The sequence below is a fragment of the Trichosurus vulpecula genome, chromosome 8 (assembly GCF_011100635.1).
Source record: "Trichosurus vulpecula isolate mTriVul1 chromosome 8, mTriVul1.pri, whole genome shotgun sequence".
Taxonomy (NCBI): domain Eukaryota; kingdom Metazoa; phylum Chordata; class Mammalia; order Diprotodontia; family Phalangeridae; genus Trichosurus; species Trichosurus vulpecula.
In genome coordinates, this window is record NC_050580.1 from 141,731,217 (window position 1) to 141,755,818 (window position 24,602).

At 37.7% G+C, this 24,602-nt stretch overlaps 2 protein-coding genes across 3 annotated transcripts in view; both read left to right on the forward strand.

The window, feature by feature from the left end:
- Positions 1 to 140: 140 nt before the first annotated feature.
- On the forward strand, positions 141 to 16,757 carry MPHOSPH10 (M-phase phosphoprotein 10). The gene is made up of 11 exons (XM_036737043.1): positions 141 to 286; positions 4,002 to 4,659; positions 6,084 to 6,235; positions 6,809 to 6,974; positions 7,429 to 7,570; positions 10,292 to 10,359; positions 11,264 to 11,401; positions 12,418 to 12,528; positions 13,626 to 13,733; positions 15,314 to 15,544; positions 16,518 to 16,757. The coding sequence occupies exons 1-11, from the start codon at positions 189 to 191 to the stop codon at positions 16,665 to 16,667; spliced, it is 2,022 nt and encodes a 673-aa protein (XP_036592938.1). The 5' UTR covers positions 141 to 188; the 3' UTR covers positions 16,668 to 16,757.
- Positions 16,758 to 19,160: 2,403 nt separating this feature from the next.
- The window catches only part of FAN1 (FANCD2 and FANCI associated nuclease 1), a 37,154-nt gene continuing 31,712 nt past the window's right edge, over positions 19,161 to 24,602 (forward strand). The window contains exons 1-3 of one of the 2 annotated variants that reach the window (XM_036735508.1): positions 19,161 to 19,232; positions 20,473 to 20,613; positions 21,242 to 22,719. In XM_036735508.1, coding sequence (XP_036591403.1) covers positions 21,372 to 22,719 — 1,348 coding nt within the window. In that variant the 5' untranslated portion in view covers positions 19,161 to 19,232; positions 20,473 to 20,613; positions 21,242 to 21,371. Of the gene's footprint in view, positions 19,233 to 20,143; positions 20,163 to 20,472; positions 20,614 to 21,241; positions 22,720 to 24,602 lie in introns of those variants that run through there. The other variant, XM_036735509.1, reaches the window with a different exon arrangement.

Genomic DNA, 24,602 nt, shown 5'->3' on the forward strand with positions numbered 1-24,602 from the left:
GGCGATAGGTCGTGAACTGGTGCCAGAGAAGGAGGGAGGGGCCTGAGAAGGAGGGAGGGGCCTAGGAACTTGTGTGTTACGGAACCATGGTCCCATAGGCGGAAGTTCCCTCGGGCTGGATCGGCTTCTTAGTTGAGCGGTTTCCGGTGTTTCCTGTTCCGCTCCATGTGAGACCTGGACCGGCCAAGATGTCGAAGAAAAGTTTACGGGGCAGGCGCCGGCAGATTCTGGATCGCTGCCTGAAGGAGCTGGACACGTCTACGGCTCACCCAGAGCAATTCCTCACGTAAGCATCCTGATATTCTCGAGCTCCGGGGCTGGGGTGGGAGAGTCGGCGTGGAGGAGGCCACGGCCACTAGGCCTCAGCTCTCGATTTCGGCTCTTTCCCACGGGCTTGTCTGGCCGGGGTGAGGGGCGGGAGAAAAGATGGTTTATCATTGTTACTCCGGCATCGCAGTCTCTTTGGAGGTAGCATTTTAAGCGCTACGTCCTTGCTGCTACAGACAGTCCAGCCTGGGCAGTTAGACCAGTGGTTTTGCCTTACACGCCAAGGGTTACCCACCAGATCCCTCGTGACAGTAGTGTTTGGGGATTTCAGTAAATTACATTTGGTGAGGGCTGGAGATGCAAAGAAAGGCAAAAGACAATCCCTGCTTTCGAGGAGCTCACAATCTAATACACACATGCAAATAACTGTAGACAAACAAGTTGTATGCAAATTGTAGATAATCAACCAAGGGAAGGCATTGATTGAGTGAGCGGGAAAGGCCCCCTGTAGAAGGTGAGAATTTAGCTAGGACTTGATGGAAGAAGCGTCAGAATGAGATGGGGGCGGGAGAGAATTCCAGGCTTGGGGGCCAGCCAGTGAGAATGACCATGGTCAGGGACGGAGAGTGTCACTGGATTAAAGAGTACCTGGGGGAAGGAGGAAGATGTAAGAAGACTGGAAAAGTAGAGGGGCTTTGAATACACCAGAGACCACTTGGATCAACCAGTTCTGCTAATTTCCATATGAAATTTATCGAAGAATTTTCAAGGTCTCGTAGCCAATTCGAGATCTTTGTAAAGGATTAGGGTTTGCCCTTCAAGTATTTTGAAGATCTTTCATGTGGACAAGAAAACAGATTGGTTCCCTTCGATCTCAAAAGGCAGAACTTGGAGTAATAGGTACTAGTGGCAGAAAGGCAGATTTGAACTTGATGTAGAGAAATAGAAGCTAATTAATGGAATTGTCTAAATGTGGAATAGGCTTTCTCAAAGGGTAATGGATTCCTTGTTACTGGGGGGGGGGGGGTCTTCAAACAGAACCTTTCAATGCTGTCTTAAAAGCATTTCTTGATCCAGGGTACAATGTATTCTACATGCTCTCTGACTTCCATTCCTGCCTTTAGATTCTGTATTTCTATCAGGACAGATCCTTCACTGAGGAAGCAGTAGCCAAACTTTAAGAATTTTGAGAACCGCCACTATCCTGGAGTGTGTTCAGAAGAGGGGACTTGAGATAATGACTTACAAGGACCAATTGAAGGAATTAGAGCTATATAGTCTAGAGAAGATTCAGTGAGTAAATGTCAGTTGTCTTCAGCTGTTGTGTAACAGGAATTAGATTTATTTTGCTTGGTACCAAAGGACCAAACTAGAAAAAGTAGGTAGAAGGTGAAGAGAGAAAACTTAAAAATCAGAGCTGGCCAAAGTAGAATGAGCTTTCTCAGAAGGTAGTGAGCTCTTCACCACCAGAAAAGTTCTAGTGGAGTCTAGGTTATCATTTGTCATATTGTAGAGGGGATTTCAGTTCAGGTGTAGGGTGGACTATCTGAATGTTCTTCCCATCCTGAGAATCTCAGTTCCATTATAACCTGTGAAGAAAGCAAGAGGCCTAAAGTATTGGCAGTTACACTTTGTTATGGCAAGCGTCCTAGACCTTTGGAAGATTTAATGGATGACACGGTTAAGAATTGGAAAAGATAAAAAGGCTTAGATGTGTTGTAATCTGTACCGTACGTACATTATTGATTACATTTCATAAGGCCTCCTCTGTTTTAGTATATTATATGTTTTACATGTCTTACAAACACCCAGTAAGTGCTTAGTTCTGCACACAACCAGGCACTATGCTAAACCAGGGAGATACAAGAAAGGCATACATAGTCCCTGCCCTCAAGGAACTCAGTCTAATGGGGGTGGGGGATTAGGGAGCCACAGCATGCAAACAACTATACAGGAAATAGAGATTGGTAGAGAGAACTTTGCTGGCATGGGAGACAGCCAGAGAAAATGCATTGTGTGTGTGGAGTGTCTTGTGTGAGAAAAAACAAGGGGGCCAGAGTCACTGGATCATAGAGTACATGGAAGGGAGTAAGGTGTAAGAAGACTGAAAAGGTAAGAAGGAGCTAGGTTATGATGGGCTTTAAAAACCAGAGGATTTTATATTATCTGAAGGTAATAGAAACCCACTGGAGTTTATTGACTAAGGGAGTGACTTGGTCAGGTCTGCCCTTTAGGAAGATCACTTTGATAGCTGAGTAGAAGATGGATGGGAGTAGGAAAGTTCCTCAACAAATTGATTAGCTAGGATGATGGTAATAGAGGCAAGGGTGGCATGAATAATTGAATCTTTTGCTTATCTCCAAACTTTATTTTATTGTAGTTTTTTTTTAAACAGCCTCCCTCAACAAACTTTTACAGTAAGTTACTGAGTAGCAAAATTTCTCTTAATTTTACTGCTCAGTAAAATGATGTGGGCATGTGGTTATGTTTAATCCATTTTAAAAAATTGTAAGTATACAGCTCTTTTCTGGGGGTAAAGAATTAGAAGTGGAGGGGAAGCACATCAGCTGGGGAATGGCTGAAAAAGTTGTAGTATGTGATTGTGATGGAATACTATTTTACTGTAAGAGAATGATTTCAGAAAAATGAGGAAAGACTTGCATGGGCTGATGCAAAGTGAAATATACTGTGTACAAAGTAACAGCAATATTATATGATGTTCAGCTGTGAATGACTTAGCTGTTCTCAGCAATACAGTGACTTAAGTCAGCTCTGAAGGACTTATGATGAAAAATATTATCCATCCCCATGTTACAGTCTGTTTAGTCTCATGGTATGGGAACTGGGACTGTGCCCACCCAGGGATGTCAAAAACTGTTGTGGTTTCATGGTATGTTGTGGCAGCACCATCTCAAAGAATCCAGAGTCAGACCTAAGTATAGGCATTTATTGAGGATTGATGCCCCTCATGAAACAGACTAGATTCCAAGAGGAACCAGCAACTTCAGTGACAGCAGGATGGATTTTTATAGGGAAAAGATGTAATCACACAACAGAAATTATGAACATGAGAAAGGCAGGAGGGATTTGTTAAGGGATTAGGTAATGGGGAATGGTGGTCAAACATCCTGGTCCTGTTGACCTCCGATTGGCTAGCTATTGTGGTCCTGTCTTGAGCTAAATGGATGATGTGATTGTGCTTGAGTACAAGAATATACCTGTTCAAATATGTGAATTGGATTTGGGGGCAGTGGCTAGCTAGGGGCGATGGCTATATTGAGTCTGAGGGCCAGTGGTAATGTTAAAGTCAGATTGTGTGGTTAAGTCAGGACATACCTGCTGTTCAGTGGGACTCATAAGAAAGTTAGAATATTGGGGCTGGGGGCAGCTTTATTAGGATTCTGTCACTCAGAGAAAGACCTGATGATGTCTGAATACAGATTGAAGCATACTTTTTTTAAAACTTTATTTTTCTTGAGTTTTTTTTGTCTTCGTTTTCTTTCACAACATGACTGTTATGGATATGTTTTGCATGACTACATGTGTATATAACCTGTATCAAATTGCTTGCCTTCTCAGTGAAGGGGGCTGAGGAGGGAGGAAGGGAGAGAATTTGGAACTCAAAGTTTTAAAAACAGGAAAAATAAAATACTAAATAAAAGCTAAAAGAAGTGTGACTATAAAAATGTGGAAGTTATTATTTTAAATTCATTGACCTTTTCCTCTCTTAATAGTGTTCAAGATGGATTGGCTGTAAATTTTACATCTTTAACAAAAGCACTTTATGATTTACATAAAACATTCAAGACTGATGTCGTTCTTGGGAGCCCTTTAAATGAGCTGGTCATAGAAAACTTTGATGATGAACAGATTTGGCAGCAACTAGAATTGCAGAATGAACCAGTTTTACGGTACTTTAAGAAAGCTGTCAGTGCAAATGTTAAAGACAAGCAACTCTGTCTTCTCCCAGAGACTGAAGAGGTTGACTCAGAGATGGATATTGACAATGAAGAGGAAATAGAACAGAATTCAGGGCTGGAGCAAAAGTCAGATCTAGTTAATGATGGTCTGGAAGAAGACATTAAGAGAATTAAAAAGTTAAATAAAATTGATGTAGAGGAAAGTTTGGATTTTAGCGATGAGGATTCTGACCTTGACTTTGATATTGATAAACTAGAACGTCAGAACAAGAAGCCAAAAGTATCTATTAAATCAAAAGAGAAATCCATAGTAGATGATAAATTTTTCAAGTTGTCTGAAATGGAGTCATTTTTGGAAGATATAGAAAAAGAGGAGAAAGAAAAAAAGGAAGATGATGAAGATGATGTTAATTATTTTGAAGAAATTATTTCTGATGAGGATGGTGATCTATTTACAAACTCTCCAAAAAAGGTAAAGTGTTCTTTTGTCTAATGATTAAATTTTGCCCTTTTCCTTTTATAGATATTTAAAGTGTCTTTAATATAGAGAGGGCTTCCATTCTCATAATTCATTGGGACTTAAATGAATAATTCAGGTATGTTAAAGCAAATAAAAATGAAACTCATTACTTTCTTATTCTAATCCATCCTATTGCTATGTAAGTTGTGAGTATATATTCTGATATATTCTGTTTTCCCATAAAACCTCAACCAACCAAAATAGAAAGGTTAGGGCCTATAGAATTTAATAATTTTAAAGTACATTGAATATTTCTTAGTCTTGACATGGGTGTGCTTAATCTTTGTTCTCATCTTTTCCCCTAAACCTACTCCTTTCACACTTTCCAGTATCTGTCCAGAACATCATTATCCTTCTAGTGACCCAAGTTTGAAACCTCAGAGTCATCCTTTACTTCTCAGTCCCTTTTATCCCACATATCCCGTCAGTTGCTAAGACTTGTCAATTCTACATTTAACATCTCTTGGATCCAGAGTATTCTCTCAACCCATAAGGCTACCTCCTAGTTCAGGGCCACATTTCTTCTTGTCTCTACTATCGTAGTGGCCTCCCAAACTGGTCTCCCTGCTTCAAGTCTTTCCCTACCATTCCATCCCCTAATTGCTGCCAAAGCGATTTTCCTAAAGCACAGGTCTGACCATATCACTCCTCTTCTTAAACTTAAGGGTTCCTCATTACATCCAAAATCAAATACAGATGCCTTCATGTGGCACTTGAGACCTTTTACAACCTGGACCCAGACTGCCTTTTATATTCCCCTTTCATTCTACAGTCCAGTCAAACTGGCCTTGCTCTTTTCTCATGTATGGTATAACATGCCCCTGTATAAGCTGTCCCCTCTCTTAGAATTCACTATCTCTTCCCTTTTGCCTGTTAGAGTCCTTGGTTCCTTTCAGAACTTAGATCTTCTACATGAAACCTTTTGTGTTCTCTGCTGCTAGTGTATTTCCCCTCCCTGACCGTGATCTTCTATTTATTTTATATGTACATATGCATAGCATACATATACATATGTGTGTACATTGTGTCTCCCTTAATAGATTATATGTTCCTTGAGAGCAGAGACTGTTTAATATCTATTTGTGTATTCTTAATGTCTAACATAGTAAATGCTTATCAGTTGATATTTCTTATATTAAGAGAGGTAGAATTCTGTGTTCTCTCTTGCCAAATTTAAATATTTCTATGTTTAAAAATCAATGAATTATCTACATGCTGATCTTACACGCTGTATTTTTCTTTTACTTTTAAATGCTAATTTCATTTATTAACTTTCATTGGAAAATAATTTTCACCATGTAGAAAGAACTTTAAAAAAGCTTATCTTTAAAGTCATTTACTCTCTTTAAGCAAAAAGTTTAAATGTTTTATTTTAGTCAGGTAAAAGTTCCAGAAACCTAAAATACAAAGATTTCTTTGACCCAGTTGAAAGTGAAGACACAGCAAGTGATAATGATGAACTGGGTCAGGATGGGGATGAAGATGAGAATAAGGAAACTGATCATGAAGAAGAAGAAATTTCTGAAGAGTAAGCGTTTTGAGTCATCCTTTTTAAGTTGTGTAACGTAATTTGCCCATCAATTTTTGTCTGGTTATAATGTGAGTTGTCATATGCTTCAGTTAGGAAGGTGTTACTTTATTATTTCAAGATGTTAATTCCAGAGAACCCATATTTATCTCAGTGTGTGGATGGGGAGGAGGTACCCCCGCAGGTGACAGGGAGGGCTTCATAATAGCTTATAGTTTTGTTATACAGTTCTTTGATTTGGTTCCTGTTTTTAATAAAAATCACTGATGTCAACATTATGTCATCAGTTATTAGAAATTATAAATGTTGTTGAATATATTATGTTGAATACATTAGTATTAAATGAATATTATGAACTCATTTTTTTTAACCTATATAGGAATTGGTTTAAAATGATTCTTTCTTGATTTCTTATAAGTTTTCATGACTTTGGAAGTATCGAAAACTTGTTAGATTTTTGGGTATGGTATATTTAAAAATGGAAAAGTTTTATTATTGGGAAATAATTTTTTTTCCTTTCACAGAAGATACATGTAAATAGTGTTTCCTTTGCTAAATGTCTTAATGGTTTAGGGATGAAGATGATGAAACTGAAGAAAATGAGAATAAACAACATGAAGCTGGGAAAAGAGTGACCTTTGCTTTGCCTGATGACAAAGAAACCAAAGACACAGATGTTTTCAGTGAAAAGAATAGTTCTGATGGAGTAAAATCCTCTTTTGAACAAAGACAGGAGAAGGTAATGTATAGCCAATATATATTGTACAAAGAAGCAAAACATTTGTTTGCAATAGCTATGACTTGCCATTTCTTAATGTTGTTTGAGAAAATAGATATAAAGTGATTTTAAACTTTAAAGTGGTATATAAATGTAAACTATTATTACTTCATGAATATTAATATAACATTTTCCTAACTCACTAAAGTCTTCTTCTAATGCATGGAGGTCACCCACATGGTCTTGAAGGCTGTGCCTGCACAAGTTCTCGTAGATACTGCCAAGCTGGGAAGGTTTTAAGAGGAGGTCCAGTCTTGTCCATTGTTCAGAGAATTATACCCAGATTGACTACCACCCCTCTCAGAGGCCATTTGTTAATGTAAAGGGAATTGTGACCAGCATGTATGGAGACTGTCCCACCAGTGAAATAAAATACAAAGTAATGAAATAAGTACTTTTCTCCATTTATCCTCAGATGGCAGAAAGAATTAAATCTTTAGAGAAAGAGTTGTTGGAACAGAAACCTTGGCAGCTTCAGGGGGAAGTGACGGGACAAAAGAGACCAGAAAACAGCCTTCTAGAAGAAACATTACACTTTGACCATGCAGTCAGGATGGGTAAATGTTGTCTTTGTACTTTGATATTTGTTTATGTGCCATTTTTAAGTTAGTATTTGATAAGGAATCAAGCATTTATTTTCCAAAATAGCGAATGATGCTTAACCCTACCTCTGTGAACCTAAGCGTTACTTCACATCCTTGGGCATCAGCTTCTTCCTCTGTAAACAGGGGGGTAATCTAATAAGGCTTTACAACTATCTTATTTGATCCTCACAACAACCCAGGGAGGTAAATGCTATTACTCTCCTTGTTTTATAAATGAGGAAAGTGAAGCAGATGAGTAAAGGGACTTGCCAAGGGTTACATAGTTACTGTCCAAGGTTGGGGTTCAGATCTTCCTAACTCCAGATCCAGTGCTCTATTGGGCTGGATCTTATATGATAAAATTTGATAGAAAGAAGCCTTGCACCTGGGTACAAAAAAATTAGCTCCATAAATAAAAGATGAGCAAAATGTGGTTATATCACAGTTCTGTTAAAGATCTGGGGGTTTTGGTGAACTGCATGTCCGGTGTGAGTTAGCACTGATGTGGCAGCCAAGGAAGCAAATGTGATCATGGGCTGCATTAAAAGGCATAGATTTCAGGAAGAGGGGGATGATAACCCTACTGCACTTAGGCCCTCATCAGACCTCTTGTGGGATATAGTGTTTAGTTCTGGGCACCATGGCTTAAAAAGTACATTGCTTAGCTGGAGAGTATTCAGAGGGGAGCCAGGATAGTGAAGGATCTTGAGTCCATGTCATATGAGAATCAGTTGAAGAAATTGGAGGTGTTTAACTTGGAGAAGAAGTTTTGAGAGGAGATGTCTTCAGGTCTTTGAAGGACTGTCATGTGGGATGGGAATTAGATTTGCTGTATTTGGCCCCATAGAAGAACCAGGAACAATATGCAGAGATTGAAAAGAAACAAATTTAAGATTAATATCAGAAAAACCTTCCTAACAATTAAAGCTGTCCAAAATTGGAATGCGCTGGTTTAAGAAGTGGTGGGTTCCTCCTCCTTGGACATCTTCAAGTAGAAACTGAACAACCACTAGCTAGGTATTTTATAAAGATGTCGGAGTAGGTGGCTAATGTGGTCCCTTCTAATTCCAGTTAGACACTAGCCTGTCAGGATAACTGAGGACTAAAGCACTATACATTTAGGGGAAAGGAGTGTTTTAAAAAAGAATGAATGGAATAAGTGGGTAATTTGTAGGGTTTCTAGTGACACATAAAACACCATTATTGCCCACAAGCAACAAGAAGAATCTCCTAACGCAAGTGGTTGGCTAGTTCTTGACCCACAAGTTGCTGATATGGAAGAAAATTTGCCTTTCCCTTAAGATGGCCCAATGTAATGCTCATTTGCCCTGCAAATACAAACATGTTGGATACATTAAACTAAGAGGAAGCATAACATGGACTAAATGTAGAATTTTAAATCATGAAGACTTCGATTTGAATCCTGTCTCAAATACTATGTGACCTTGAGCCAATCAGCTAAGCACCCTGGGCCTTAGTTTGTTCACCTGTAAAAATGTAGGTACGTGTAATGCTCAGCCCTTGGTTGTTACGAGGCTCAAATTAGATAATGGTTTTTTATGAAAACCACTTTGCATGCCTTAAGGCACTATGTAAATGCCATTTATTACAGATAAACTGTGCTTTGGAGTTTAACTTTAATACTTAAATTTTGTTGTATAATGGAGGAAACGATTTAGATTTTGATATATAGTTTGATAATATGACAATACAAATTTAAAATTTAATGTCTTCATTGGGATGCTGTAGGTTTTTTACTTGGGATATATGTAATTGTAAAATATTATAATTGGTACATTGGTTTTTAAAAACAAATAGGACTTAGGCAAATGAGTTTATATTTTTAAGGTAGTTGTCTTAGAAACCTTTGTATTCATCACAGCATTGGTAATTCTGGTTAAAATAGATTTGTTTTAGAATTGTCCATGAAACTATGTCACAGTCTTTAAGATCCTCAGTGATGTCAAATATTTGTCATTTGAACATGAATCTGATTTTTGGAAATAGCCAAAAGTCCTTCAAAACCACATATAGGGAATGAGGAAAGTCTTTTGACTCTTAACAGAAATTCCCCACCAAATTTTTTAATGTTTTAAACAATGACATTATAAAATAATCTCTCAAGGTGATTAGCTTAAGAAACAACATCTATGTGAATATAACATACATACACACATGTAAAAACTTCTTTTCTGGCTAGGCTATTTGGGGATAGGTTAAGAAGGCAGGGAGCAGATAAAGGTCTTACTATGTTCATCACATCTTATGTACTAGTTAATAGTAATAGCATTTTACAAATCTTGTGTAGTGACCTTAAATTTTTAAAAGTACCTTTACACTTGGTATTTTATTCTCATGAGAACCTTTTAAGGAAGGCAGGACAAGTGGGATTGTCCCTATTAATGTCTAAAGAGATTGAAGCCCAGAGTTTTACAGCTTGGAAGTAGCAAAATCAACTACAGTCCAACTCATTTGACTGCTGCTATGGAACTCTCTCTTCCATCAGTTGATTTAAAGTGGGCTTGGACTTCATTTTAGTTCAAACAGTCCTGATATAAGAGTTCTGTTTTTCCAAGGCATTGTGATCAAAAGAAAGAACCTCTACATGGAGATTGAAATATTTTTTAAAAAATAATAGTGCATTGTTGTTTAATATTGGTCATTTTAATAATCTATTTTATGTTCCTTTTTTAGCACCTGTAATTACTGAGGAAACCACTTTGCAACTCGAGGATATCATCAAACAAAGGATAAAAGATCAGGTTAATAAGATTTCATTTATGGCACTGACATTTCCAGAGATGAATATAAGATTCTTTGTTGATTGAAGCATGATCTTTATTTGTTGTTTATTTTAACAGTTCTCAAATATTTTTATATACTTTTCACTAAAAATTTGAGTTGTTTAGACAAGGTTTTAGAACCTTTTTTATTATGAAGATACATTCATTCCCTTGTGATTGATATGGGCCTAGGGTGGGGTAAAACGAGAAGAGACTGCTCAAGTCATTTCCATGCTTTAATATCTTGCTGATATTTTAAATTTTGAGGAGGTACAAGGAGCAAGATATGGTCAGAAGGCACGTGTTTCCTCCCTATAATGCCATTAGGGAAAGAGTGGATAGTGACATCTATTGGACTTTGAAATCAGTCTGATTATAGTTAACAACATAGGGTTCCTTGCTCTAGACACATCTTATAACCTGGTGAGTATATATTATATTTAGAAATATTAAACATCTGACCATTTTATATTTTTAAATAAAAGTTTTGTTTAATTGGTCTTATTCTGAGACCATTAAAATAAAGCTTAACTAGCTATATGTCCCTTCACCTATCTCTGCTTCCCTAATATAAAATGTATAAGAAATAGTTTTTCTTCCTTTTGCAAAACCCTCCCCAGTACTTGAATATTGTTTTTTTGTTTTTTCATGGCAGGCTTTATGTTAAATAACTCTCATGGGGAAATCTGAGTGTTAATAGTAATTTGTGCACAAGTATTATTACCATCTTGGAAGAATTTATTTTTGCTTCTGCTGAAACACAGTAAAACAGTCATGTTTTAGAACTGAATTGTTCCCTCATATATATTCCCTGCAAATTCAGGAAGGCCATACTCATTTTATAAAATTATTGAATTAAGATTTTCCCCTATTTATTTTTTAGGCTTGGGATGATGTAGTACGTAAAGAAAAACCAAAAGAGGAGGCATTTGAATATAAGAAGCGTTTAACATTAGATCATGAAAAGAGTAAATTGAGCCTTGCAGAAATTTATGAGCAGGAATACATCAAACTTAACCAGGTAAGAAACCTTGTAGCACAAACCCTTTGCTATTAAAGAAAGAGAAACTGAGAATTTCATGAATTTTTTTTTCTTTCTTGAAGTGAGTTAGATTGGGTAGGTTTTCTACCCAGTTAAATTGGGTAGAAAAATAACATTTTATCGAAGGTGTTTTCTGTGAGAAAATAGAAATACTTTCTTTGATAGGATTTTATTTTTCAGCTTTCCTAGGATAAGTGAAAGTATCTTTATAATTGTGGTAATTTCTCAGTGGTAACTTTTAAAGTTGGCATACTGTTTGTAAAATAAACCAAATGGATTTATTCCTGGGGAATACAGGATTCCACCCCTCTGTCCCACACCCCCAGCTAACTGGAATCATGTAAAGAAGACTTCATTAATTAACAAGATAGATCATACACTTGTAATTCTAGCACATACTAACTGAATGAATTTGCATATGATTTCTTAGCAAAATGTTCAGATTTTGCATGGGAATGGGAAAGTTGACTAGATTTGGTAGAAGTTGAAGGCATTCTATAATTTGGAGCTGGTAGAAAATTTTGTGTCTACTCGGGAGTTGATCTGAAGTTTGGGTTTAGTTGAGTTCTCACCCCCACAACCCTCCCCAGAATAGGCCCAAACTCCAATTCAGTCCTTGAGCCATCCTAGTCTCCTTTCAAGATTTAGAGACTGAGAGTGATTTAGGGTCAAGATTTGGAGTTAGAGCATAGTGGCAAATAGCCGTTCACCTTCCTGTTTGGTTCTTATCTAATCCTAGTTGGGGCACTCTGACCTTACTGCGGTCACTATTACAAACTGTCGTCAATTCAGTAACATTCTGGGAATGCCATTTTCAAATGCGCTAACTTGGAATTAGATACTAGGTGGCAGTCAGTATGTAGCAGTTAGTGGGCTTCCAGAAATGCCCTTTAAAACATAAGCCCAAAATTGTTCTTGGGACAATAGAACTATCCTCAGAAGCAGTTTTGTTCTGAGGTTTGTGTTAAACTCAGTTACTGAATTCATTTTCTTAGGAAAAGAAAGAGGAAGAAGAAAACCCAGAGCATGTAGAAATTCAGAAGATGATGGATTCACTCTTTCAAAAACTGGATGCTCTTTCTGACTTTCATTTTACACCTAAACCAGTAAGTATATTAGGATTTAAGGTTCTTGTGAATTATAGATGACTTGCTCTTCAGTTTGATACGTAAAACTTTGTACACTGACTCCCACCTGCCATTCACATCTCACTGCTGCTCACTGCCCCACTTCCTTGTCCCTATTCTGATAACAGGTATTTCTCACCAGTGTGCCCATTACCCTTCCCTAACACTGTGCCCTTGTTCATTCTTGCGTGTTTTTACCTCTTCATTCCACTCATCTAATTTTTGTCAATCCATTAAGGCCTGCCCAGCTTTCCTCCAAGTGTTCCCTAGATTTGACACTCAATCATGACACTTAGGAAACTTCTTGTGAGTGATGTCCCTAACCAGCTTTTGTTTGAACACTTGCAGTGATGAGAAGCTCAGTCTCAAGATGAAGCCCCATTCCATTTTCAGATAGCTCTAGTTTTTAGGAATTTGTTCCTTATATTCACATTCTACATCTGCTTCCCTGTGAGGTCCATTCATTCATCTTCGTTCTTACCTCTTAGACCAGACAAAATGTGTAATCCCATTTATAACTAAAAATGTCTTTCTGTTGTAAGAGAAAATAAGTTTGCCTTTTGGTTACTACCCATCTTGTTTTCTTTTGGGCACTTGCAAATTGATACATGTATTTTAGTATTTTTTTCAGATATCAAAATTAAATTGATTGGTCCTTAGTTTACTCACTTATAAAATTAGAGAGCTTGAATAGATGGCCTCTAAAGGCCCTTCCAGTTCTAAATCTGTTTCTCTGATCTCTGATGTCAGCTGTCATCTCCCATATCCTCCCTTAAAAAATCTCATCAGGATCTGAAGATTATAATTTATTAGATTTTCTTTTTCCCTCCTTCTAAAGATGGGTTTTGGGTAGGTCTCAAAAAACTGATGACTTCACAATTATTTCATCAGGTTCATTTTGATCTGATCATGTCTAAGTTTAGGTAATCAGTATTTAACCCGAATGTTACCTCATTTATGCAGATTTTTATTATATCACACATGCCATACAAGATTTCAAATCAGTAGCATTATGATAACTATTGTATTTTTAGAGTGATTCCTAAAATGTTATTTTATATTATTTCATTTTGTAGCCTGTTCCAGAGGTTAAAATTGTTTCTAATCTTCCTGCTATAACTATGGAGGAAGTGGCACCAGTACATGTTAGTGATGCAGCACTCTTAGCTCCAGAGGAAATCAAGGTAAGAAGCAAATATGAGAAGATGCACTTTTATAAATTACACATTTGTAATTTAGGTATTTGTGCTTTTGAATGTCTTTCACTTATTTCCTTTGTGAAGGAAAGATTTATATAGTGAATTTTATGTAAATTAACAAGAATAATACAGTCTTTCTCCTGCTTTGTCATTATTGTCTTTTCCAGGGATGTTCACACAGTTAATATTGTGATGTAATATTTAAATTTAAATCTTAGTCCTTTATTTCCTGGTTATCAAGAGGAATAGAAAAGGGTTAAAAGCAGCTAGTAGATATCAAATGCTACATAAATGCCTAAAAGACTAATGAAGAGGCAGCAGTAATAGTACATAGATGGCCAGCCTTGGAATCAGGAAGATTTGGTTCAAGCCCTGACTCTGATATGGGGTAGACTGTGTAACTATAAACCAGTCACTTATTTTCTCAGGGTTTCAGGCAACTCTTTAAATCATAAATTATGGAATAATTACTAATCTGTGTCATTGAAGATAGAAGGTAGCTGAGTCCACAGGTCTGAACCAAGATAAAAGAAAGATACTATTTTAATTGTATCTGTGATGTTACATTTCTTTCTTTTCTAGTTTTTTGATGTTACAGTTCAATAACAAAAATTATTCTAAATGACCCCATGCCAACTGCATTGGTAAAAAATCTACCAGAAAACTTTTTTTTCCCCTTTTAACTTTTATTAACAATGGAATCTGGCATTAATAATGGAATTAGAATATCTGGTTAAAAGTTGGATACACTAGATATATAGGCAATCTCTTATGTACAAATATTATATACGTTTCAATCGCTGCCTCAGACAATGAGTTACCTGCCCTGCTGGCCTCTACCCAAGAAGCTAGTCCTTTCTCATTCCTCTGTCCACTCTCACTCCCCTTCTTTGTGTATGTGGCAGAGGGATGATGGTCTTTGCCCCATTCTGTGACAAGTCCTGGTACTGTATGCATTGGAAAAAAACATCTGCCACTTATCACTAGTGTGACTTCGAGCATATCACTTAATCAGCTTAGGCCTCAGTTTTCTTACTTCCAAAATTAGGGGATTGGACTAGAGGGCCTTTAAAGGCCTTTAAAATCCTTTAAAGTTCTACGTCTATGATACTGTGAATCCTATCTTCAGCTGTTAATTCTCATGTCCTCCTAGCAAGACTTCATCTTTGAAGCTGCGTGTGGTTGATCCTTTACTTTTTGAATTGAATCCTAAGTTGGAATTTTAAGCATGTTTTCCCACCGAAATATTATAAACCGTGATTTACTGATTACCATCACAGTTCAGCTACATTGTGGGTCAGCCTGAGAGCCTAACTCCAATTTATTTTATTGTTTCTGTGGGAAAATGTGCTTCATGTTTTCAAAAACAAATTTTAAAAGTAACTTTTGGAATGTGTCCATTAATAATTTGGAAGACTGCCTATATGTCATATCAGATCTGTGTCACTGATTTGTTCTGGAATTATGAGGCTCTTATTACTGTATTTTGTAAAATGAGATTACTTGCCTCTACTTGTTCCTTGAATTTTGAGGGTGAGTTAAAGGTATCATTTCTGTTTTTGTAGGAGAAAAATAAGGCAGGGGATATAAAAACAGATGCAGAGAAATCTGTTACAGACAAGAAACGAGAACGAAGAAAGAAGAAATATCATAAGCGTATGAAATTAAGAGAAAAGGAAAGACGGCAAAAACTGTTAGCAAAAACTAACGCCGAACAGGCTACAAAACAAAACAAAGCAGCAGCATCTGCACAATTAAAGAAACTAACCAAAGCAGGCAAAGCTTCTATACTAAAGGTAAGGCATGGCTGAATATAATGAACACCTTTTTTTAATAAGAGCACTCATGTAAAAGTAGATGTCAAGGTTACTGCTGTGTTTGGCTGACCTTAACACACATACACTCCTTTTGTCCTGATTGGGTGAATTGGTTTCAATGGCATCTTTAAATTCCTTTTTAGTTCTAATTCTATAATTAGAGTATGCTGTAACAGAATAATTCATGTTGTAGCAGTCCAGGTAGATTGTTGATTGACTTAAATTATGAATTTCACATGATAGGTTGATTATATTTTGTTTCAAATTATTTTGGGGGGAAACTCAGTACAGCTCTTTTGCCCTTCAGGCCTTATTGTTTGTAATTGTTTTCTTCCTTGTGAGAAAAATATCACTAAAATATGTCACTAAGTCAAAAGAAAAAAGTAGCTACAAAATATAAGGTTAATTTATCACAAAATTTATTTTAGTGTTTACTGGTTTTACTGATTCAGACAGTAAAATGATTAAATACTTAGAAGCTTAATTTATTGACTTTTTACAGCCTCTTTCTCTCCCCCTCCCCCAGCCCCACCCCCAAATTTGCACACATTTCTTTCTCAATGTTTTAGACTGAGGATTGGTGAAATTTGGCTTCCTATATTGAAATTGCCATGTTTATATAAACCTCCCTACCTGAAACAAATAACAGCATATTCTGTGTCTACAAAGAAAGATCAGCTACTCAGTGGTGTTTGCTTTTATTTACATTTCTGGTGGTAGTGGTGACTTACCTAATTCTTTTGTTGGGGAATGTGGGGGACATGTATAAGACCAAGAAAGAAATCTACCATATTTAGAAATTATGCTATAGCAACTCCATCAAAAATGAAGTTAATATTTGGGGATAAGGTATATGACTTTTTATATGACTTTTAATAGGCCTTCAATTAGATAAAAAACAAACTTTGTTTTGTAGAAATACTTTTTATACATGCTTTGTTTCCTATTGCAGGATGAAGGTAAAGACAAGGCACTGAAGTCATCTCAAGCCTTCTTTTCTCAATTACAAGATCAAGTGAAAATGCAAATACAGGATGCCAAGAAAACACAAAAAAAGCAGAAGAAGAAAAAAGAAATTTCTGTTCATAAACTCAAGCTGTAACATAATTTATCATAATGTAAATATTAAACAAAGCAAATACTGATTTTATCATCCTGTTTCTTAATAAAATTTTGGATATTTTTCTTTTCACTATAACAAATTTGTGTTTTCTTAAGTTTTTTGTTTTTTTTTTTTTGGCAAGGTGCATTAGGGTTAAGTGACTTGCCCAAGGTCACACAGCTAGTAAGTGTGTCAGATGTCTGAGGCCGCTTTTGAACTCAGGTCCTGCGGGGCTGGTGCTCTACTCACTGCATCACCTAGCTGCACTTGTTTTCTTAAGTTTTGAAGACTAAACCTGTAGATGTTTGTGGAAGAGTGATGCTGCCAATCCAATCCATTAAACATTTATCAAGTGCCCCTGCCCTCAAGAAGTTTACAATCTAATGGGGGTGGGGGAGCAACAGTACACAAAAAGGAGTCAGGAAAACAGTCAGTAGAGGGGAAGGTACCAGGGGGTGTCTGGCAGTTGGGGCAGCTTGTTCCCGGGATTTGGAACCAGGCAGAGCAGCAGAATGGAGTGAGCTGAGTCCAGTTTCTCTATAAAGGAAAGCTTTGGAAAGAGTTTGGTACTCTGCCCTCTAACCCTCCATTTAGAGGGGAGAGGCTGAGGGAGGTGGTGTCAATCAAGACTAGAGGTCCTGGTGGTGAGATTAGAGGTGATGATCTACAGACGTGATGGCATTTTGTAGATGAAACTATTTCATAGGTCAATAAAATAATCAAAACTGGAATTTTTTTTTAAAGTAGTGATGATGTAATACTGATGCATCTACTTCATCTAGACCTGCCTTTAGTTAGTGACAGATGTACAAAGTCATAGATTGAGGCAAAGAATAGTCTATGGCTTTGGAAAAGCACAAATTGGTTTATGTAGGGATCATAACGGGGAGGGACCAAGGAGTGGTTTTCACATTTAAAAAAAATATTTTTTTATCCCCCCTTCATCGCACTCCTGGAACAGGTTTTAGTTCATGGAGTTGAAAACTGCCTTGTCAAAATTGCTAGGTTCTCACCTGAACCTGGAGGCATCTAAATTAAGCCTGTTAGCAATCCATACTTGGGATCAATAGAGGACAAAATAACGAGTAACAGCAGAGGGAATTGAAAAAAGGAAGTGAATTAAAGGCAGGGCGGCAGTTCATTGGAAAAGTAGGTTGTTTTAGTGCCATCTAAATCATCTTCCTCCCATAGTTTTAATTTAACAAACATTTAATAAATCCCAAATGTTCTAATAAGGGACACTGGAGATGAGTGATGAAGCAGTTCCTGACTATTTGATTTGGAGACAATCTACAGGAGATACCTGTAGTTTGAACTGATATTAAAGCTGATTCTCAGCAGAATCTCTCCAATGCTGATCTTAAATAAGGAGCCTGGAGGGAAAGGAATAAGCATTTAAATGGAGCCTGCTATGCACCAGCCACTGTGCTAATATCCCATTTGATTCTCTCAATAATCCTGGGAGGAAAGTGCTTTTATTTCCATTTTATAGTTGAGCAAACTGAAAGATTAATAAACAGTCCTAGAGCTAGTAAGTGTCTGCGGTCATATCTGAACCCAGGGTTTCCCTTCTCCAGGTCCACCTTCCGCTGAGCCACCAGCTGCCGCTATAAGTATGATAAAGGTGGTCCGCAGCCTTTACCTAAAGAGCTTCCCGTTAGGATGGGTAATGTTGAAACTGCGGTGAAAAGCAGAAAAGTTTAGGTTTGCTTTCCACTTGAAGATACAAGCCATTGAGGTATGTGAGCTTGCCAGGTTTGATGAGTGATTCAGCCTAGCTCAACTCGTCTGCAGATACTGCCTGCATTTATTGTGTCTTAGTAATAGACGACGCTCCCATCGCGTCTTTTCTTGCTCATTATTTCGTTGGGTCCTCTGAACGATCCTGTAAGGTAATGAAGTCCCCTAAAGGACTATGTTCAAACCCCGGGGCTCCAAGCAATTTTGAAACGGGTGTAGCTGCAAAATAAACCCAAGGCAGTGATTCCTAGGTCCGCCTCGGATATCTATCTGATATATGGATTTGATATTGGATAGATGGCATATATCATGCTTTAGGGTTTGAAAAAACGCTTTACAAATATCTCATCCATACAACCCTGGGAGATTGGATTAGCGTTATCCCCTTTTCACCGCAGAGGAAACTGAGGCCAAGTGCTTTGCCTAGGGTCACAACTTGTAAGTGTCTGAGGCTGGCTCAGCCTAAATACCTTTCTGTACAAAGCACTCGTTACCCCAAGGTGAGACAAGCATTTATTAAGAGCCTATTATGCTAAGCCCTCTACGAATATCTCTTTTAATCCGAAAGTAGGTGCTGGATTTGAACTCACATCTTCCCAATTAAATGCCCAGGGCTCTATCCATTGCCCCACCTAGCTGTTTAGAAAAAGGCAAAGGGGAGTCACCGGAAAACTCTCTTCAGCTGACTCGAAATGGAAAACTCCAGCCAAAGGTTTAAACGGGATCGATCGCTCGACGCTCCTCCTGTTGTGCCTGCGCGGCCGAAGCTGCCCAGAGAGAGAGATAGATTGAGGATGTCTGGGGGGCATTGGAGCGCGGAACCAGGTGAGAAAAGGGAAACCGCGAGGCAGAAGGCGGATGATTCCGGGTTGTTCTAACCCCTGCGCTTTTCTCCATCCCCCCCACCCCCCAACCCCTTTGGAGGATTCTTTACCCTGTCTCTCGCCACAGATCAGGGGGCGGGGCGGGAGGAGATTGGGGGAGTAGTGGGAGGTGCGCGCGCATTGGGCACGTTCGAGGAGACCGTGTGCAGTCCCTGGGGTGGGGGATGGGGGATCGCAGACGGAGTGACCTCGCTCTGCACCTGCTTGGCCCCCCCTCCCGCATCTCCTTTGTAATTCTTCTGGGCTTTCCTGCCTTCAGCCGCCCCACCGCCGGGTAGTCAGTGCCGGACTCTGCTGTGTGCCGCGTTCCGTGCTTGGCTGGGGGGGAGACCGACGGAAGTGGATCAGTGCCTGCCCTCCAGGAGCTTCCCTTCTACAGGGGCAGGGGGCGGGGAGCCAACATGTACTGTGATAAGTCAGCGCAGCCTGGATCAGTCAGCAGTACCCGAGCTTTGTTCCACGTGCTTATTAACTGAGTGACCTCATCGATCCTCAGTTTCCTCATCTGTAAAATGGGGTTGGAGTTGATGGGCACTAAGGCCGGTCCAGCTCCGAGCTCGTTATCGATCCGTAAACATTTATTACACGTTTATTATATGCTTGTCCCGTGGGGAAATAGACAAAAATTAAGGAATGCCTTCCCGTAGGGAACTTGCGTTTTACTGGAAGAAGACGACATTCTCACAAATGGGTAAATGTAAAATACAAATTGGGTATGTTTACCAACTGGAAGTACACACAAGGAGCTACTAAAGCCATCCAAAAGCATGTATGAAGCCGTTGTGCCAGCTCAATAAACATTTATTATGCACCTGCTATATGCCAGGCTCTGTGCTAAGATCTGATTTGATCTTCACCATTACTCTGGGAGGTAGGTGCCGTTATTCCCATTTTACGGTTGAGAAAACTGAGGCGGACAGTGGTTAAGTGACTTACCCAGTGTCACACAACTAGTAAGGGCATGGGCCAGATTTGAACTTGGGTCTCCACTCACTGTGCCCCCTACCTGACATAAGAAAGGGAGAGTATTCCTTAATTTAGAGAAACATCCCAAGTCACTGTGAATTCTCTGGAGGAATAGTTATGTGTAGCTATTAGGGTTTTGGATGCTTTGGGCATTCGGGATTCTGAAGATGGAATATTCACATCTGAACATCTCCTTCCACCTTTCGTCTCTGCAGGCTGTACCTGGAAGCTTTTGCAAGGAGTTTAGACTAACATGAGCCACAAAAATAAAAATTTATTTCTTCTTTTACATCTGTGCTGTTTCAAAGAATGGGCAGAAGAAAAGATTTGGGGAAAGTCTATGTGACTGATTTATGGTACGTAAAGAGAATGTTTCCATTGATTATGATCATGCAGTTTTAGTTTAGAAATATTAGTGATATAATGAAACAGTTTATGGTTCTTAAAGCTGAATAAGCCATCTGTTTTTACAGTTCAATTTTCGTATCTATTATCACTAAATTTTAGAATTTGAAGCATAATTAGAGATAACCTGGGTCAACTCACTCATACAAATAAGAAAATAGGTTTTACTGCCTCCTTTGCAGATGTAGGGGGTTCACAGTGCAATATCAGGTTTTTTCAATTGATCAGGTTTGCTGAATTTTTTCTCCCTCTTTTTCTTTAAAAAAATTAATTGTTACAAATGATAGCTCTCAGAGGGAAGGAAGGGGTGGAATGCTGGGGGAAATCTAGATGATAGAAAAACAAAAGAAAGCAAAAATAGTTCTTTAAGAAAAGATAAATCTTAGGTAAAGAGGCTGCTAAAGTCACACAACTATTGTAAGTGGCACAATGAGACTAGGGGCTAAAGGCAGAATTTTCTGTCTCCTATCTAGTGGCCTTCTTCTAAGCCATTGTCATTCAGTGTTTAAAGCATTTGATTTTTTTCACCTCTTTTGTTAAACTATTAGATGTTTCTAAGAGTCTTTTCTTTACTTTTAGGAAGAAGAAATTGTCCGGGCAAAGAACATGAAACAAAACAATTGCAATTTTTATCACTTCAAAATTAGAATGTCACCATTACCCTCTTTTATATGAAGCAACCTGTGTTATATCATTTCTTGTTCTCAAAATGTCAGACAACTCTCCTGAAGGAAAGAGACCTCGTAAAAGTTTGTCAAAAAGTAAAAATCAAAAGAATGAAACCAGGGCTAAAAGGGGGCTATTCAAATCCAATTCTATTATTTCATTTTTTAACAATGTGCCCCCAGCCAAACTTGCTTGTCCTATCTGTGGTCAAATGGTGCCAAGATATGATTTAAATAGGCACATTGATGAAATGTGCCAGCAGAACAATAATGAAGTAATTCAAATTGATAGAACAGACTTTGAAAGCTCAGTAAATCCAAATTTATCTCCAACTAATTTAGCCAAAACAACCACAGAGTATACGCCTCCAAAGCAGTCTTCGCCTCCACAGATAAGTTTGTGCCCCATCAAAAGTGATTCTGTAAAAAATGATATGACACAGAAAACTAGTCCATACTTTAAGAATAATGATAACTTAGTAAACAGTAGTCGAGAAGAGTTGAAACATCAGACGATAAAAATTATTCCCTTAGGAAGCCTGTCATCAAAATTGTCCAGACGATACATAGAAGCTAGAAAATTAGGAGCTAAAAATGAGAAACTAGAGAAGCGTGAAGTTCTGAGGACACAAAGTTTGATGCCTCTAGCTGTTAATGAAGTACAAGCCAACCCTGCCACAGATTTGGATGAAGATGAGATTTTGGGAAGTGGATCTCAAAAGGAAAATTGTTTTGTTTCCGAAAAGCCTGCTGCATGCTTTAATAAAGAAAGCACTGCTTCTGAATACACCTTGGAAGATACAGAAACATTAGAAAATGGAAGTCAGACTGATGCCCTTGAATGTGGAATATCAGTCCCCACATTTGATTTTATGGATAAAACTCATGGTAGTAAATTGTCAACTTCAGAGAATATTCTTAAGACAGAGAAGTTTGAAGTTGTGGGTAGCAAAAGTGGAAGAGAGGGTACGGTACAGTCAACTGGATATAATCAAGTAATGACTGCTGTCTCAGAAGACCAAACTCAGTGGCCCCAAAATGCTTTGCCATCAGCTGATTTGGCGGTGAAATGTAATAGTTCTGTAAGTACTTACTCTGAAAGAGATAACACAAGAACACTGCTGAAGGAAAGTCACATTGACTTAAAAAATGAAATTGTTCATGACTCTGCTTTTTTGGAACCCTGTGAAGAATTGGAGCCAGCTGATGATCAATCAGAAAAAGTCAGTCAGGGTAGTGGTAACTTGGACTTGACCTCTGATTTTCCGGAACATCCATATTACCTTAGGAATTTTCTAATGGTACTAAAAGCAGTTTTTGAGAATGAAGATGATCTGAAGCTCTTTGATGAACAGGATATGGCGATCTTAACAAAGTTTTATAAGCTATCAGGTATCCAGAAGACTTTCGTCTTGTGGGAAAGAATTGTTTCAGTTGTACCACGTGTCTGTTAGTTGAACGTAGCTGTACTTTCAGAGTCGCATTTGCTTTCAGAATCTTCACAAGAGTATATTTATATAATAGACGGTAGCTTTTTAAGATAGTTTATTCATCATCAGGTTCTTGACCATAGGACTTCATATGTAAGAGAATGTCATTGTGTTTAGTAATATTTAATTCTATAGTATTTCATGTCTTAAGGTGATAGTATGGTTATAATGAAAGCTCATTTTAGTAAGTGCTACAAAATATTTGACATAAATGAGACTCACGTTTTTTAAAAAAAGAACAGTCCCCCTAAGAAAAATGTAAATTTTGTTGTTTAGCAAGAAAAAAAGAAAAAGTTGAGAAGTCCGCTATTTTTTTTTTAACTTTCCTGCTCCTTTTGCAAATATTGTATTAGCTAGCATGGACCATTGCACTTATTCTCAAGTAAAGGTAAAAAGGAAATGGAAAGTAGAGCCATAACAGTAATAAAAATAAGTTTTTAAAACTTACAACCTACCCCTCTGTTTATGGGAAGTCAGTTTTACCTAGAATTGAATAGTCCAAATTTGAAGGAAAAGTTACTTTAAGATGTCTTATGTAATAAAAGGAATGCCTACAGGAAACTGGAGATCTCACCGGAGTTGCAAAAAGCTGACTTTGGGCCATACTAAGCCTCTAGTGTACAGGTAACCTACATTTGCATAGATGCCATACAAGTAGCTAATAATATTTAAATATTGCTGATGAGCAAGGGTTTGTAATAATGTTTAAAACTTGCTGATGAGCAAGAGTTCTATTGTAGGTCTCAGTGTGGTGATCATTTTTGTGTTCCCTAATTATTTTATCTCTTAATGTGTAAAAACATCTCTTTGGGGGATAATTGTTTCCTATTATCCGCCCTGCATCCCTCTTTACTTCCTTCTTTTACTCATAATAGAAAAAAGGACATAATGGTGTCAAGTTTACTGTCCTATCAAGAATATTCAGAATTCTACTCTCTGGTGCAGGCTGAATTAATGAGAATTATCATGGATTCAATTTGAATAGTTAATGGGTTGTGTGTTTCATTATAATTTAGAAGTGTGACCATTTTCCCTAATGAAAGTTCTGCATGTTCATATTCATGTCTCTCAAAGCAAATCTTTTATAATCATATTTCTTTGTGTTGTCTGAAATCCACTGCTAATTGTTTTTATTGCTTTTACAAAAATGAGAAAGGGATGTGGTTGTTAATTCCTATGACAGGTTATAGAATCTTAGAGCTCCAAAAAGCAATGACATAGCTTAACCTCACTTTGCAGATGAGAAAACCGAGGCCCAAAGAATGTAACCTGCCAAGATTACAAAGCTAGTTAGTGAAAAAAATAATATTAGAACTAGGGTTTCTGGATTCCTAGAACAATGCTTCTTCAAAACTAGTCATTTCTTTGGTTTGTGATTACTTTATAGATTTTTCTTGTGGACAAAAATCTAGTCTAATTTTGTTAGATATAGTCTAACAAAATCTAATATCTAGATATTAAACTAATATCTAATCCAACAATTTACAAAAAAAAACAACCAGTTCACTTTTGGATTGGACTCCTATAAAAATTGAAGGTAAGATTGTAATAGCCCAATTTGAGTCTCAGGATAGATTTCAAGGATCCATGAACTGGGATAGGAAAAAACAGTTACATCTTTATTTTCAGTCAAATCTGACACCTAGTATTTCTATCAGTTGTGAATTTAAAAAAAACCAAACCCCATTATTCTGAGAATAGTTCTATAGACTTAACCAGACTGCTAAAGGGGTCTATAATATAAAAGTTTAGGAATCTCTATGATAAGCTGTACTTGAAATTAGA

Bases quoted from the DNA above. Each gene is read 5' to 3' on its own strand.
- MPHOSPH10 (XM_036737043.1), top strand. From the start codon at position 189: ATGTCGAAGAAAAGTTTACGGGGCAGGCGCCGGCAGATTCTGGATCGC. The intron at 6,236-6,808 runs GTAAGCGTTTTG...TTAATGGTTTAG, and splicing joins GAAGAAGAAATTTCTGAAGA to GGATGAAGATGATGAAACTG. The intron at 15,545-16,517 runs GTAAGGCATGGC...TTCCTATTGCAG, and splicing joins GCAAAGCTTCTATACTAAAG to GATGAAGGTAAAGACAAGGC.